Genomic DNA, 15,082 nt, shown 5'->3' with positions numbered 1-15,082 from the left:
AGGGACATTACATGCGGGCTTTTCTATCTCACAATTGGAATCCTTTTTAATATTTTAATACATGTATAGCATAGATGATTAGATGATTCGTGGATGATATGAAAGTAACTGAAAAGTATCGGCGGTATAAAAAAAAAATCATTTATTTGACGATGTGTTTTATATACGGCAGCATGGGCGATGAGAGGTGACTGAATTAATATCGTTTTCTCAAACCTGAGGCTCACAGATCAACTTCTTCACCCACGCCAAAGTAAATGAACTCAAACTGGAATGACTGCCTACATGTGAAGCAGCATAGTGATAAAAAAAAAAAACATCTGCTCATAAAATACAAACGTAACTCCATCGGTTACCATAAACTAATTTGGTAGCCTTTATAATTTTGCACATTGGACCAGTCGCCACTCAATCGAATGCAGTTCTAGCACAATTTCAACCCTTGTCTAAGGCTCCCCATGAAGCTCCTATTTTATTTATTTATTTATTTATTTATTTATTTATTTATTTATTTATTTATTTATTTATTTATTTATCCTGATAGTTCATTTAATAAAAATGTGATTGTTTGTTGTATCACGCCTCACTCAAGGTTGCATTTGAAGGCACTTATAAGACAAATCATTTTTAGGGACCCCTGATGGCTGTTTTGTACCGCTACAAAGTTTCATACAGACTTAGCATATCCATTTTTATTATCTTTGTTTCCAATGGTGTGAAACCAGAGAGCATTGTTTTCGCATTTGTTTACCCCAAGGGGCTAAATGGGCTCTATATGATTTCTAGCCCCAGAAGTCTTGAGGTTCAAGGCCTTTAAATCCACTATCCGTCCTATAGTATGGATCTGCCATATTTACTGGCTGCTGCTAAAAATCAACAGTTTTGTCATAAAAAAGAAAACAGTCTCTCCCATGTCTGCCCACTGGACTATTTGTCAGCATTACCATTTGGTAAAATCCCATCAGATGGACCAAAATGAATTTCTGCACAATAAGGAGAGGCCACCAGCCACATAACAGGGGACAATGCCGAGTTAGTATTGCAATTGTGAGACCATTCGCTCGCGAAATAGGCGGGACGGCTCTCCGCAGCGCAGCGCTGGAGTAAATGACTTCATCCCGCTGGGATAAGAAAGACAATAGGCCATTTTAATTTCGTTTCTAAAGCGGACAGTAGAAGGAAAATGATACCGACTTAATTGATGATTAGGAGAGCACGGGGATCATTTGGAGAGTTCTCGCATCTAGTTTCTCAACATTTTTTTTCTTTTTTTTTTAAACTGGACCTTTTGTAGCATAATTGCCACCGCTCAAGGGGCTCCGGGGGTGGAATAATCTCACACTAAGGACAAATTGATCAGCAGTAGACACAATTAGTCCCATAAAAGGATGCATAAAGAAACTGCAGTGTCCAAGTAAGGAAGAAAAATGGATCTGCTGGAGATCCGTGTAAAACATACACCTGGAAGCATGCCGTCAAGATGTTTCATTTTGCTGAGTCAGATATGTGATAACAGGATTTAGCACTCAACATCAAGAATATCTGAGAATATTTTTCTTCAAATTCTGATAGAACTGCTCATATAAGGCAACATGAATCGCATATGTTGCTTCTGGACTATCAAATAAATCTACTAAATTTTTTAAGACAAATACATAAATATCAGTTGTGTCTAGCATGCAGTGCCGACAACTGTTTAGCAAGCGCACATGATTACAGGAGATGTGGGACAACAGCCAAGCTCCTCCTGACCCCGTTTCTGTCTCATGCATTCATGAGTCAATTTTTGGAATTTTCCATGGTGCAGAAAAATAGCACAGCAATATTTTGGGGACACATTTCTCATTTGGCTGTTTCATCATCAACACTGCAGACAGGTGCTGCTTTTACTCAACAAAAACATTGCAATATATGACAACTCAGTCGTGGGGGTGGAAGTAAAAAGCCGAAGCGATATTATGCACAAACGAGAGGAGGAAGATAGACAAAGAGAAGCCAATGTATGCGTGTTTTTTTTTTTTTTTTTTATCCTCCAACATTATAATTGGCTTTTGGGCTTCACTCTCACCCAATTAGCATGCTTGTTACACGCAAACACTGGCAGCTAATTGGCCCGAGAGGAGAAAGTGGCGTGGCCCCCGAGATGAGAGCGCAGCATTCATTTGAAGATTAGATCCTCCAATGTCAGGAGGGTGTTTGGCAAACACTTGTAAGGAACATTTCAGTTCAGCCGCAACTGCAAATATTAGTTACACTCGCACACCGCCTTTATAGCCAGATGGTGTTGCGAATGAGAGGATATGATTGTTGTCGAATGTTTGGGCAATCAAAAATGCATCGGGGCTTATTTTGGAGGGGGAATCGACTTCAAACTTTTCAAATGGGTTTTCTTCAAAGTATTGGGTTTATCAATCAAATACACCTGTAGCCCCCCCAAAACATGTAAAAAAATCTATGTTGTTCATGTAAATCACCAAGATGAACAAATGCCAAATGTCCTTGTGGTTTCCTAAATCAGAAAAAAAAAAAATCAATCGGAGCAATGAAAGAAAATATTTGGGCCCTAGGAAAGACTCAGGGGGAACGCCATCTTCATTAATGACCTTGTCACATTTTAAGATGCATTTGCCAATTAAGAATCACACTATACTACACTCTCTTGGATGCATTATTTATTCAACACTGCTCATGATGGTCTTTATATACAATTGATCAAATAACGCTAATGAAGTTTGCCGAGAACCAGCATCATTCCCCCGTGGGCGATTCCCACAACAGTGCGAGATTCAGTCAAGAAGATATTGCAAATTAAGGAAAATCTGAAGATTCTCAGCTAGTGATGATGTAATAATCGTGACTTCCTGAGCGCACACACACACACACACATAGTTTATTTCTGCTTCTTTTCCATCTCTCTGTTTGGCGCAAAATTGCCTCAAATGTTGTGAGAGGCGTGCAAAGTGCTAATGAGAAAATAGCACGGTGTGAGAAAAGTGTGAAAAATATGAAACAAATCAGAGTTCTTATAGGAGGGCAGTGTATAAAAAGAGAAGTCAGATGAGGTAAACGTATTTTGAGATTCTGAGGCCATTTTCAGCTTACATTGGTGGCTCTTTTATAAATAAAATCCATCCATTTTCTGAACCGCTTAGTGCCCACGGGGGTCGCGGGTGTGCTGGAGCCTATCCCAGCCGTCATCGGGCAGTAGGCGGGGGACACCCTGAATTTGAATATTTTAAAAAAATGAAGATTGAAAAAAAATTATAATAATATATTATTTGAAAATGGCATTTTTTTCTACATTTCCCTTAATCCTCCTCTTCAGTGTTGAAGATTTCTGGAGATGAAAACCTATCCTTCCACCCCCATCTCCATGACTCTTTTTGATCAGCAGTAGATTTAGCCTTGGAACTCTGTCCTGCATGTGATTTTTGCCCAGTCTCTTTCTTACTGTTAAGAACACTGACTGACCTTAACTGAGGTGAGGGAGGCCTGCAGTTCTTTAGACGTGGTCCTGGATTCCTTTGTGACCTGGATTACTCGTAGCTGGACACTTTTTGTAAGGTTCACCTCTGTTCCATGAGGTCTTTGGTGTCCGTGATTGGGAAGGGGCAAAATCTAATCGTGCACATTTGTTCATGATCCTGCCTTCCATAAATGAGTCAAGTAACAGCCTAGCGTAGAGATGCTAACACCTAGCAGTGAAACAACCAACTTCCTTAAAGTAAAGTTGACGATGAAACTATAATCACTGCTGGTTATTTTCATCTCGAAGGGCATTCAATGACAGGCAGGAACGTGGAAAAAAAACAAACATCTTTTGTGTTGCCTGACAACCACACACACACACACATATGTGGACTCTATCATGAGCTGTAAGGAGAAGCCACTGAGGCGCCAACTAACTCAAAGCAGAGGCCGTGACAATAGCAATCAGGCTTGTCTAGAAGTCTTCTTGTCTTTTCTCCCCATGTTTATGGCCTTACTTTAACATCACACACACACAAACACACACATAGAGAAGACCAGGACATCTTTATTAGCCCTCAGTGTGCAGCCTGGGCTCTGCATGAGATTGCAGGACTGACCCCACACTGAGCTCTGTACAGGGCCAATGTTTACCGAAAGCCGGCAGAGCAGGCCATTAACCTCTTTGGAGATAGAAGACAAACAAGTGCGTCCCGTCTTAAGGCCAATAAAGACAGAAACCATCATGACAATCATCTCATTACTAAGCCACATGGGATGGGGAGATGGTGCAGGAGCTAGCTTCCCAAGGGGGGCTCTTCTGCAGCGGGTTGAAGTACCTGCGATACGCCACCGAGTGCAAACATGTGATTAACCCAAAAGCAGGAGGGAGACAAAGCCCCCCCTCCCTCCCCTCCTCAAGTCCATCAGACACCTCTGGCCCCTTTCTTTGCACACAATTCTTTTTGGTCCCCAACCTCCTCCAGCCCCCTGGTGGTTTAAGATCCTGCAGCTCTGATTAAAGCCTTAACCTGGCAGGGAGGGAAAATGTGGTGGTGAGGAAGGGGGGGTGGGGGGGGCGTGTCCTCGTTTAGGACCCGCGGGCATAATTCAATCACACCTCGATAATTCCCTAGATGTGATGTCGTCGCACACCGAGTGCAGATACACAACTCACATCGAGGGCCTCCTCCCGAGTTGGCTTTAAGACGCGCCCGCCACCAGGAACCTTTTTTGTTATTTTCAACTTTTTTATCTGTCAACCAAAACTTGATTCGGTAAAAGTTACGCATTCGCTGAAGGCGAGATGTCAGAAGGAGGACGAAGGGAGAAAATAAATGAGAGTTGGAACAACAGAAGCAGATGGCGATATTCATGGTTAAAATAATTGTTTATACTTACTGTTTGATTATATGTGATAATGAGAAAGGGATTCCTCAAGGCAATTAGTGTTTGCGACTGCCATATTGTGAGAGGACGCGGGGAAGGACGGATGTCATGAAGCAGCGCTGATCAAATATCTTCACTCAGATGGGATAGGCCGCGTCTACTTATGTGCATGAGACAGACGGGGATGATGTTTGTTTAGGCCGCCATGCCAAACCGGCCAACCAGCATCTCGAAAAGCTGAGGTTCACGGACAATAAGGATAAACTTACCCCCGGCAGAGTCTTCTGTTCATGGAGGGCGCTCTGGGCTTTCAGTGCTGACTCTCTGGCACAGTATGTAAGAAAGGCACATCCTGCAGAGAGAGAAAAAATGTCATTCCACCATTCTAAGTATTGAAAGTAATAAAGAATGGACTTGCCGCAGAAATTCCTTCTGAATTCTGTGAAATTGTCAAATACTTTTTTTAATACAGGGCATACTGTACATTGCAGCATAGTAGCATAATAATGCAAAGCTAATATAATAAAAAATAGTGAGAGTTCGATATTGCTTTTGAATCAGAGTCATGGAACAATTTGATTCAGTGAGATTCGATTTGGTATGGTACAGCACAGCTGTAGCTTTTGTCATGTTTTTCGTATAAATAAAAGCTCCCCAAAGCACAAACTAATTAAGAATAAAATTAAAAGAAACAAAAAAAATCATCAGCACCATCAGATCAATTTATACCTGTTCATAAAAAAACAATTCGATATGTATCTGGATACATGAGGTGCTTTACAATTCATGAACGATACATTTTAAAATGTAATGATTCGATTCCGTCAGAACAAATCCGATTATGGATTCAAGTCTTTTTTTATTTTATGTAACCGTATTATATCTTTGCTAGAAATCTCTTAGATCATTACTGATGAGTCACAAGGCTCATTTTGACCCCCCCATATAACAAGAGCTTTATTTAGAACGCCATACTGGGTCAAGCCAGAGCTGGCCCTTTTTTCCCCTTTGTAGTTTCAAACACATGAGTCATTCTAAAGAAAAAAAAACAGCTATGACATGAAAGTTGCAACATCTCTTGAGACATCTCAGCAAAAAAAATTCACAGGTAAACATGCACGGATAAACAAGGCGCTAACAAATGTGCGACAGCTTCCGTCAGGGAGCGTGTCGTGTGTGTTGGCTGCACAGCTGACAGTGGGTGACCCCATTCAGCTCCAGGTTTTGCACCGTGCAGCATAATTTCCCATTACTACATGTCACAGCGGCTGCCAAGCATTCCCACGAGAGAAGAAGGAGCACAACACACACGCACGCACGGTAATGATAACTTGCTCCCAGCATATAGTCGCCCCCGAAGCTGAGCGACTGGCATTCGGCCAAGAACGCTCCCTTTCACGACAACCTTCACCCGCTACCAGGCACTTAGTCAGAAGGAAAAATCACCCCAGGAGACACTGATGAAACGGCATGCCATACGAGCAAAGCGGAAAAAGTTTTGGGGGCCACCCGGGAGGAGGCGGAGGGAACACTCTTCATCCTCCTCTGCGTTACAAAACTGCGAGTTGGCGCAAGGGGAGGCGATTCCTGGCTGTCTTAATGTCACATGTGCTTTGCTTTGACAAACACTCGCAATGATAAGATGATTGGAAACGCATCAGAGGACGCGCCTCACTTCAGGGGAGGGAATTCACCCTGGGAATAATAAACATCCCCGTAAATATTAGCATGTCTTGCTTATGAGGCGATTCACATGTTGATCGCTGACTAAAATGCAATGACAGGTTGCGAGAAAAATGAAAAACTCGGGGGATTCTTCACATACCCTTTAGTTCCTTCAAGAACTAAATGTAAATCAATTTGAGCTCTTCTCTAAATCTTGGCCATCTTCATTAAAAATGCAAAGCATCCTTGATTTAATTCAGAACAGCATTTCCTGAATATTCCATCCACTATCCCACAAACCATGTTTATTATCATTTTGAATATTGCTTGTATTTACATTTTCAGACCATCTGTAAGGCTTCCAGTGAGATTCATGTCAATTATGTATTGTAGTTTTGGTTCTGGTATTTTAATCGCAAAGGACTATGATTGAGAGAGCTTGTTTTGAGAATTGATGGGGCTTAGAAGAGACATTTAAGCCGAGTACAGCAGCTGGTGGCAGGTTGTCGCTGTCAGCGTAAAACGTGTGAATTGACTAATGATGATGCCTCGGCAACAACATGGCACGTGGGGATGAATTCTACCGGGCAAATGTGTATCCTATCATGACAGTATATTAGTTATGGAAAGGTCACAAAATCTGTTCCCTCTTGAAGCAGATTGGATCACAAACTAAGTAAACTCAAACTAGCTGTTCATTATAAAAGCGTAGCATATGGTGGGAAAGCTCTCTCAGCTAGCAGATGCAATAAAAAGCAATCTTTCACGTCAATATTTCAAGTTTCTGAAGCAATTAGACGTGCAAGTTGGTCGAGTTAAATGGACAAAGACTGGGAAATGAGGGCTAGAAAGTGTGGCGGTTGTTGAACAGAGGAAGTGGCAGCGTTCTGTGATGAGCAGGTTAAGTGGGGTGGCGACAATTTACTTTTCCATCATTACAACAAAAGTCCCACAAATTCTATTTAAATGCAAAAAGTGGAGTCGGTCCCACATGATTTGTTTGATTACTTTCAAAACTTACTTTCTGAGTACCTTGCTTTTTTAAAACTAACTATGAACTGACAATTACATGCAGGCAGACAGTAATTATATGGTATATATAGTTTTTTTAAGACAGCAGATGTTCATAATTGAAGATTCTGAAAATGTTTTTCTTAGTGGAAAAAATGTTCTCGATTTTTTTTCCTTTTCACAATTAAAAACAATTCCCTGGTGTTTAAATGACAAGTTTCGTCAAATTGCCCCATGGATTTAAGAATTAGGCTACACTTTACACACCTTATTTCTTGTCTCGTTGAAACTAGCTAGAAAAGCAGCTCCCTCAGACCACACAGTAGCATCACCCCTCTTTCTAGCTAATAAATGTGATTCAAATTTTATCATTTGAAGGACCGGGTATTCTTGGAAGAACCCTTGGCAACGAAATAATTAAAATTAAGACTGAATGTATTATCTATTTTTTTGTTAGACTCAGTTTACTCAGTTTTCATTCTTTTCAGAAACAGCAAAGTCAGCCCAGTTGTTAGTTCTGTTTTTGGGGGGGTGGCAGCTTCAGATGACAATATTAGTAAGCAGAAATCAACACTTTAGTTTTCCAGTCTAGTGCAAATGTATTTTACTGATTGTTATTGTTGTGACTTTCACTTTGTCCCATCTGGGGTCATGACAGTGAGTCACTCGCATGATTTGTTTGGCACACTTTAGCGTTGAATGCCCTTCGTGATGCAACCCACTTTTTTTTTTTTTATTTGGGACCAGTAACAGCTCAGTACTGGGTTGCTGGTTCCTGTCTATACTGTGTTAAATGTAATTTTTCTAAATGGCCCTGAATGACTCATGTCCGCTAAGATCCTCGCCCGTTGAGTGTTTTTACCTCCTCTGGTCCAGAACGAGCTGTTCCGGACATTGTAACACAAGCTGTCTAGTTCACTTGACTGCAACATACATGACCCATCACTCATCACGCTTCCAGCTTTAGCTCATCAATCACAAAATCAAAAAGTAATATGAACAAAACATTCCGTGTCATGTATTTTGGAACGGTGATGTTTTATTAATGGCGGGCGGCGGAATGCCTGTGAGGGTTTCTCGCTGTATTCATTGCGTGCATGGAGCCTCCGATGAGCAGGCAATGGATGAGAACATTTAGGCTGTCTTTGTACGGGCTGTGCGGTGCGTCTCCTCTCAGCATCGCAGACGGATTGATAAATAACGCTATTCAAGCACGGGATTTGCCCCCCGCCATCATTCAGCATGTCTGAGCGGCGCACACGGGCTCCGACGCTGACACTAAGCGTTATGATAATGTAGTGCCGGGCCAGAATGATGGATGTTAAACGGTGCAACCTGGGCTGACGAGCGTCATGCCCTCCTCCGGTTCTGTGAAGTCAACCCCCCACAACTAGGAGATTGTTGAAACGACCTGACAACAAACACACACTCGCAGTGACGTGAAATATTGTCTGGATAGAAGACTTCAAGTAATGACAATTAGATATAAAAGTGGAGTTATTGATTGATTGAGGGAATCTAAAAATGTTTTTATCTTGATTCTATCCATCCAGTCTGGCCATTTGGAAAACTCAATGTTATTTAAAGTGATTCAATACATGAGTCAATACATTTTGCCGGTCCGTTATTCACCAGTGGCCAGGTCATCCTCAGTCCGTCATTATTTTAGGCCGAACCAGTCCGTTTTCATTGATCTATCACTCCGTCATCGTTATTTTTACCACACTTGGTCAATATGGGGCAATGTCATTGTGGCCTTTTTGCAAACTCATTGAAATGAGTTTCAACGGATTTGCGAAGTACATTCAAACGTATTGATAAAATGTAAGCTAAATGGTTAAAAAAAATTGAAACGTCATCGATTACGGTTCCTTCAGCCCCCCATACCGCTTGTCCTCTTCAAAATAAAATACCGAACAGCACTAGCAAGACTGAATGTATAATTAATATAACATATACTTAATAATCTTTGTACATATTCCACAAGTGGAATTGCGTTTATCCAATGACAGCTTTTATTTGTCCCTTAGAGGGCGCCGATTCACTTCACCTACTTTGGTTTTCCTTAAAGGCACTAATCCCATTTTCTTGCATCCTGTTCTGGTTCGTACGATCACATGAACATGTGTTACATGAGCAAAAACTCATCCCTGTAATGCATTGGTGAAATCTCATTAAAAGTGCACACAAAGTGACTTTGAATCTCACATGGGACGGATTGACAGGAATGAATGCCCGCCGCAGAGGAACCTTGAGGTGGGGGTGTGGTGGGGGGGCTCCCGCATAGGTCCGTCTTTGGAACAGGATTATCACTCTCTTTCCGACTCGGACCTCTCTCATCCTTGGTGTTGACATTCAGGGATGGCCGAGGACGGTGCGTAAACAACGGCAACGGGAGATATTGTTTTAATCGATCACAGCGGGGAAAGAGGTGGGGCGCGGGAGGAACAGGTGGTGCAGGAGGGGATGGGGAGACTTTTCAAGCCTGCTTGAGCTGAACTCATCTCAGTGCGATCAATAAGATCATGAACTGTAGCCAGCGACTTACATATCATACATAATTTGACAGTTTGTGCTGAGGGGAATGATTGTGAATGTTAATGGCAATACTAAATTGTAAATGACTGACAAGGAGCCATTTTAAGGCCACGTTTGGTAACCGAAATGGACGCCTTATTATTAAATTAAATACAAATGTAATACAATCATATATAATTAATACAAATATAATTGAAATGATTAGAAAAAGAAACAATCGACCAAGTGTTTTCTTGGTGAGAAAAAAAAACCCACACGAGTTTCATTTATTGTGGCACAAGACGTGCGTTGAACATATAGGAAAAGTGCAGAAAGCAATTAAAGTTCCGCCTAATGGACTTTGGACTTAATGGCTCCCTGTGCCTAGAAAAAGTCCCGCACCCTCGCTTTTTGGTTATCATTAAGAAGTGATCGATCTCCGCGTAATCAGCGGCTTGTCGTCCCAATTACGAGGTGATTACTGATCTCTCGGTCGGCGGGGACGAGGAGGAGAACGTGTCGCCAGTGTTTTGCAGCACTACGCTGCTGAACAGTCAAGGTGCGGTGCAAAATGCGTGGCCACCATGCTAATATGGGACTAGTTAATGCCACACCCCAAAAGACGGCTGCATTTTCCCATGAGGGTAAATAACACTGGCGAGTCTAATTATCTCAGATGCTGAATTTACTCATGGCCAAAACTGAACGCAGTTGCTAACCAAAACAGCAGCACTACCAATGTGTAAAAAACTCTACCTCTGATGAGTTTCAGGGCGGAATGAGTTTCCTGATCATATGTTATGTTGAGAAGGCATCTTTACATATGCTCTGATTTCCAGTTGACTGACGTGTACTCAATGTTGTGTGTGTGTTTACGTTACGGGGAGTTACGTGACTTATTAGCCATGCCCAGTCTTCCCGTTCATGCCATTCATTTGCCTTCTTCTCTCTACAGTAATAAAAGGGGTCTTATGTAGAGACAGCCGCTATGATATGTGGTAACGCCACACTGTTGTGTGTATCGCTACAGGTTTATGTCCTGAGGAGTTTTATAACATATTTGCTCCACCCAGTCTGCCTTCATTTTTTGGCTTGTTTTTTTTTTCCGCATATAAATAAATTTATGAAAATTAAATTATTTGTCCTAGATAAATATATTCCGCTATCATCTGCAGTTGACTAAATAAACACCAACTGACATAAAAATGCGGATTTGTGTGTGAGGGGGTGCTGGAAAAAAAAAATTAGACCCTTACTAAAAGTTCACGCACCATCTATTGTTGACTTATTGTGCGTATGTGCGCGTGCGTGCATGCGTGCGCGCGTCTTAGTTTGATTGAAAAATGGTTGTACAGTGAGAACCCTGCCCTAAAAGTTTACCACCATCCATTTTTTTTAATGTATTTTGGGTGCCGCGTTGCAAAGCCGCACGAGCCTCTCAGCGGGGTCCCGCCCCCTTCCACGCTCATGATTGTCAATGTAAACACACACGCACACACGCGCACCCGCTCACACACATGCGCGCACAAAAGGCGTGTAGTAGCTGCCTTCACGTGCTCATGCAATTAACACACTTCAAACCACATGCACGTGTTAAATAGTTCGCTCCGCTCCTCAGCGCTTCCCCAACAAAAAAATAAAATAAAACAAAATGAGGTCACAGTTTGCTCAGTTACACCAAAGAAGTAAAATCATCCAGAACCAACCTTTATGCATCCCGGTAAACCTGTCTTTCAGTACCGTGAGTTCGTAAATCTTGCCGAATTCCTCAAAGAGCGGTTTGAGGTCCTTCTCCTCCAGGTTGCGAGGGATCTGGCCGATGAAGAGCTTGATGGCGTCGTGGTCCTTCATGGGGATGGTGTTCTGACTACCGAGGCCGAGCCCGTTCATCCTGCCGCCGCTGTCCGTGGTGCTGAATCCATTCTCCCGCAGCACTCCGTTTGCACTGACTGTGGCCATCTTTCCTCAATGGGCCGCCGGCGGGGCTCGGCTCTCTCGCTCTCTCGCTCTCTCGCTCTCTCTCTCTCTCTCTCTCTCTCTCTCTCTTTCTCTCTCTCTCTCTCTCTCTCGCTCTCTCTCTCTCTCTCTCTCTCGCTCTACCCCCACCTCCCTTTTGCTTTTCCTTTTTTATTACGTTCAAATCCCCCTTCTCCCCTCCCCTCCCTTTCTACTCCCCTTCGCCGTCGTTTGTCGTGACGTCACTTTTACAAACAGACGCGGCCACCCACCGTCTCATTTGCATATAACAAGCGCCCGCCCTCTGAGCCAATAGGAGAGCAGGGAGTGACAAGGGGCGGGGTCTAACACAGAAGGCAAACAGTAGTGTAAACTCCACCGCTTGTCTGTCAGTGTGTTTTTAAATACAATATACAGATAGATTTAGATATTTAAATAAAAGTTTACCCGTTATCTTTTAGTGTGTTAAATAATTTACATATCAATATAATTTTTGTTTTAATATATTTTTTGTGTATTGTGTTAAATAATGTACATATCAATATAATTTACCTTTGTATTTGTTTATTTTACATAATAGAAGCAAATAGATAAAACCTTACCGTAAACACTTAATGTTTATTTATTTATTTATCTATTTATTTATTTATTTAGACACTGTTTACATTACCATCAAATAAAATTCATGTGTTTATTTCATAATTAATTATTCATTATTATTTTATAACTAATTGAGTCACAACCAAGCAGGCATGGACTCCTCCAAAGAAGGAATGAAAATAAAGACAAATGTCATATGCCACACCAATTTATACACAGACAGACATGTTTGGAACTCTTCCCAACATGGTCTGCAGATAAAGAGCATCACATATTTAGAGTAGAGCTCCAGAATGTTAGCACACAATAACTTGATGTTAACTTGAATTGTCCACGTTGCACAGCGGGCCGGGCCACCTGCTGTGGCGGTCTGTGTATGGGCAACAAGCCGTATGTTTCTCACCCTTACTTTCCTTGTATTTGATTCAAGTCAATTCAAGCCCTTATTTTCAACGATGCCACCCAAAATCGTTAGCAAACGATAGAAATCTGCACGTGACCTGTCGGCATGAGCGCGCGAGCCACACGTGGAGAATCTTAATAATTAGCGCAGTCGGGGATATGGCGTCAATACGAGGGCAGTGAGGCCCCCACGCTGATACGGGTAATTAAGTTAGATGCGATGGCGTCGGATCATGTATCAATAATTGATTGCATGTCGCAAGTCAATTAAAAGCGCTACTAATGAGGGACGCATGCTAGCTTACAAAGCAGTGACACGTGTGCTCTGTTTGAACATCCTGGAATTTGTTTGCCCATTTGTGTCATTAAACGTATATTTTTTATATGGTGACAGATGAAAATTCATGTGCTATCATTTGCTAAATGGCCCATTGAAGATAATAAATCACCATCAGACAGCTTACATTAAGGCAAGCATAATACGTTTAGGCCTCCTTGCTTGTAATTTGTATGAAAAGACAGCATTCAATTATTTATTTCTTTTTTAATTTATTTTATTTTATTTTTTCCATCTTGACTCATGAGTTTAACGTGTTCCCGTTTAAGTAATTTGTGCTATTCAACAAATGGCTTAAAGTGCAATGATGACTGTGTAACACAAAGCCAAAAATTGACCATAACTAGATAAACTGCAAATGTGTGTGTGTGTGTGTGTGTGTGTGCGTGTCAACTGTCAATGTGCGCATTCATTTGGGACGACAGTCCTCCCAGAGTGAAACTAACATCTGGCCATGGCTTTGTTCTGTAAATGTATTCATTTTCTATGCAATTATGTCTTCGTCGAGCATCTCCGAAAATGGCTTCTGCGCACTAATTTTTCTTCTTTTGTATTTAACTTACTTTGTGTTCCTTCCTCCTCTTCCTCCTGCGGTTTGGTTTGCCCTCGCATCTGCGATGACTTTGAAGCCGCAGGTTTGTTCGTCAATTGCGGCTGGCGTGTTCGTGTCATCTTTGTTGGAAGACGAGCAAGCTTGTTTTCTTCTTCTTCTTGGATTCTTTACATGCCAATTGTCCCCCTTTCAGCCTCAAAAAGAAAACTCGGAATGCTTGTATGAATTTGACATGGAAAGAAAGAAAAATCCCATGAGGTGCCCGCTCACCGAGAGCTGCGTTTCACTCAAATTAACTCTGGATGGAAAACGTCCATTTCAGCCATTAGCTCCGAGCCTCATAGGCAAAAATCATTTTGGTAACATTCAAAGCTCGGCTGTTCAGAATATTAGAATGACTCATAGCGCGGCCGTCAAGGTGACTTATTGTAACGTCACAATATATGTGTCACGCACAATTCCTTGATACTGTGTTTTCATTACGCCGTTAAAGGGGGAATATGGTGCCAGGTGGTGCGTCGTCATGCATGAACATTTTTCCACTGGCCCTAGGTTCGAAAGGGGGAGCAATAATTGATATTCATGCCGCATGCACTATGAGGTGTGACAGTAGTTTTTGTATGTGGAGTAACAGAAGGGCCTGGAAAAATCATAGCCTGCGGGGGGGGGGGGGGGGGGGGGGGGGGGGGTTGGATTGTTATTCCGAATGCTAGGCTAGATTATTATTATTATTATTATTAAATTATCACTAAGACGTCATCATTTATGACTAAAACAATTTCGGAAAATTGTTTCTTAGGGCCACAACAATGTGGCTTAACATGGCTAATAAGTCACATAACTCCGTGTAACATAAACACACACGTAAAATTGTGAAATGAGCACACACCAGTCAACTGGAATAAAGAAAAAATTAACATAAAATTATTTGGCACTGAAATTCATCAGAGAGACAGACCTTTTTACACATCGCTAAGTGCTGCTGTTTTGGTTAGCAACAGTGTTGAAATGCACTCAGCAGTTTTGTCCATGAGTGAATTTAGCATCTGAGATAATTGGATTTGCCAGTTATATTTGCCCAAATGAGAAAAGGGAACCGTGAGGGAATGCTGAAGAATGTTTTTGTAAATTATCTTTAGTTTCATTGTTATTTGGACTTTTTATTCTATCCCCCCACCTCTCAT

The 15,082-nt window shown here is 41.8% G+C and overlaps 3 protein-coding genes across 11 annotated transcripts in view; 2 read left to right on the top strand and 1 right to left on the bottom strand.

Moving 5' to 3' along the window:
• Positions 1-12,098, bottom strand: part of celf6 (CUGBP Elav-like family member 6) — a 105,103-nt gene extending 93,005 nt beyond the window's left edge. For 5 of the 8 annotated variants that reach the window (XM_049718472.2, XM_049718473.2, XM_049718474.2 and 2 more), the window contains exons 1-2: positions 11,757-12,097; positions 5,127-5,209 (exon numbers count right to left, since the gene is read on the bottom strand). In XM_049718472.2, coding sequence (XP_049574429.1) covers positions 5,127-5,209; positions 11,757-12,009 — 336 coding nt within the window. In that variant the 5' untranslated portion in view covers positions 12,010-12,097. Of the gene's footprint in view, positions 1-5,126; positions 5,210-11,756 lie in introns of all 8 variants that reach the window. The other 3 variants (XM_049718478.2, XM_049718479.2, XM_049718476.2) reach the window with 1 other exon arrangement.
• The window catches only part of pkma (pyruvate kinase M1/2a), a 111,098-nt gene that overhangs the window by 52,173 nt on the left and 43,843 nt on the right, over positions 1-15,082 (top strand). The window lies entirely within an intron of this gene.
• slc12a4 (solute carrier family 12 member 4) overlaps positions 1-15,082 on the top strand; it is a 194,754-nt gene that overhangs the window by 147,888 nt on the left and 31,784 nt on the right. The window lies entirely within an intron of this gene.

This window comes from Syngnathus scovelli, chromosome 4 (assembly GCF_024217435.2).
Source record: "Syngnathus scovelli strain Florida chromosome 4, RoL_Ssco_1.2, whole genome shotgun sequence".
NCBI lineage: Eukaryota > Metazoa > Chordata > Actinopteri > Syngnathiformes > Syngnathidae > Syngnathus > Syngnathus scovelli.
The sequence above is the reverse complement of the archived record's forward strand: the minus strand, read 5'-3'. Positions and strand labels throughout refer to the sequence as shown.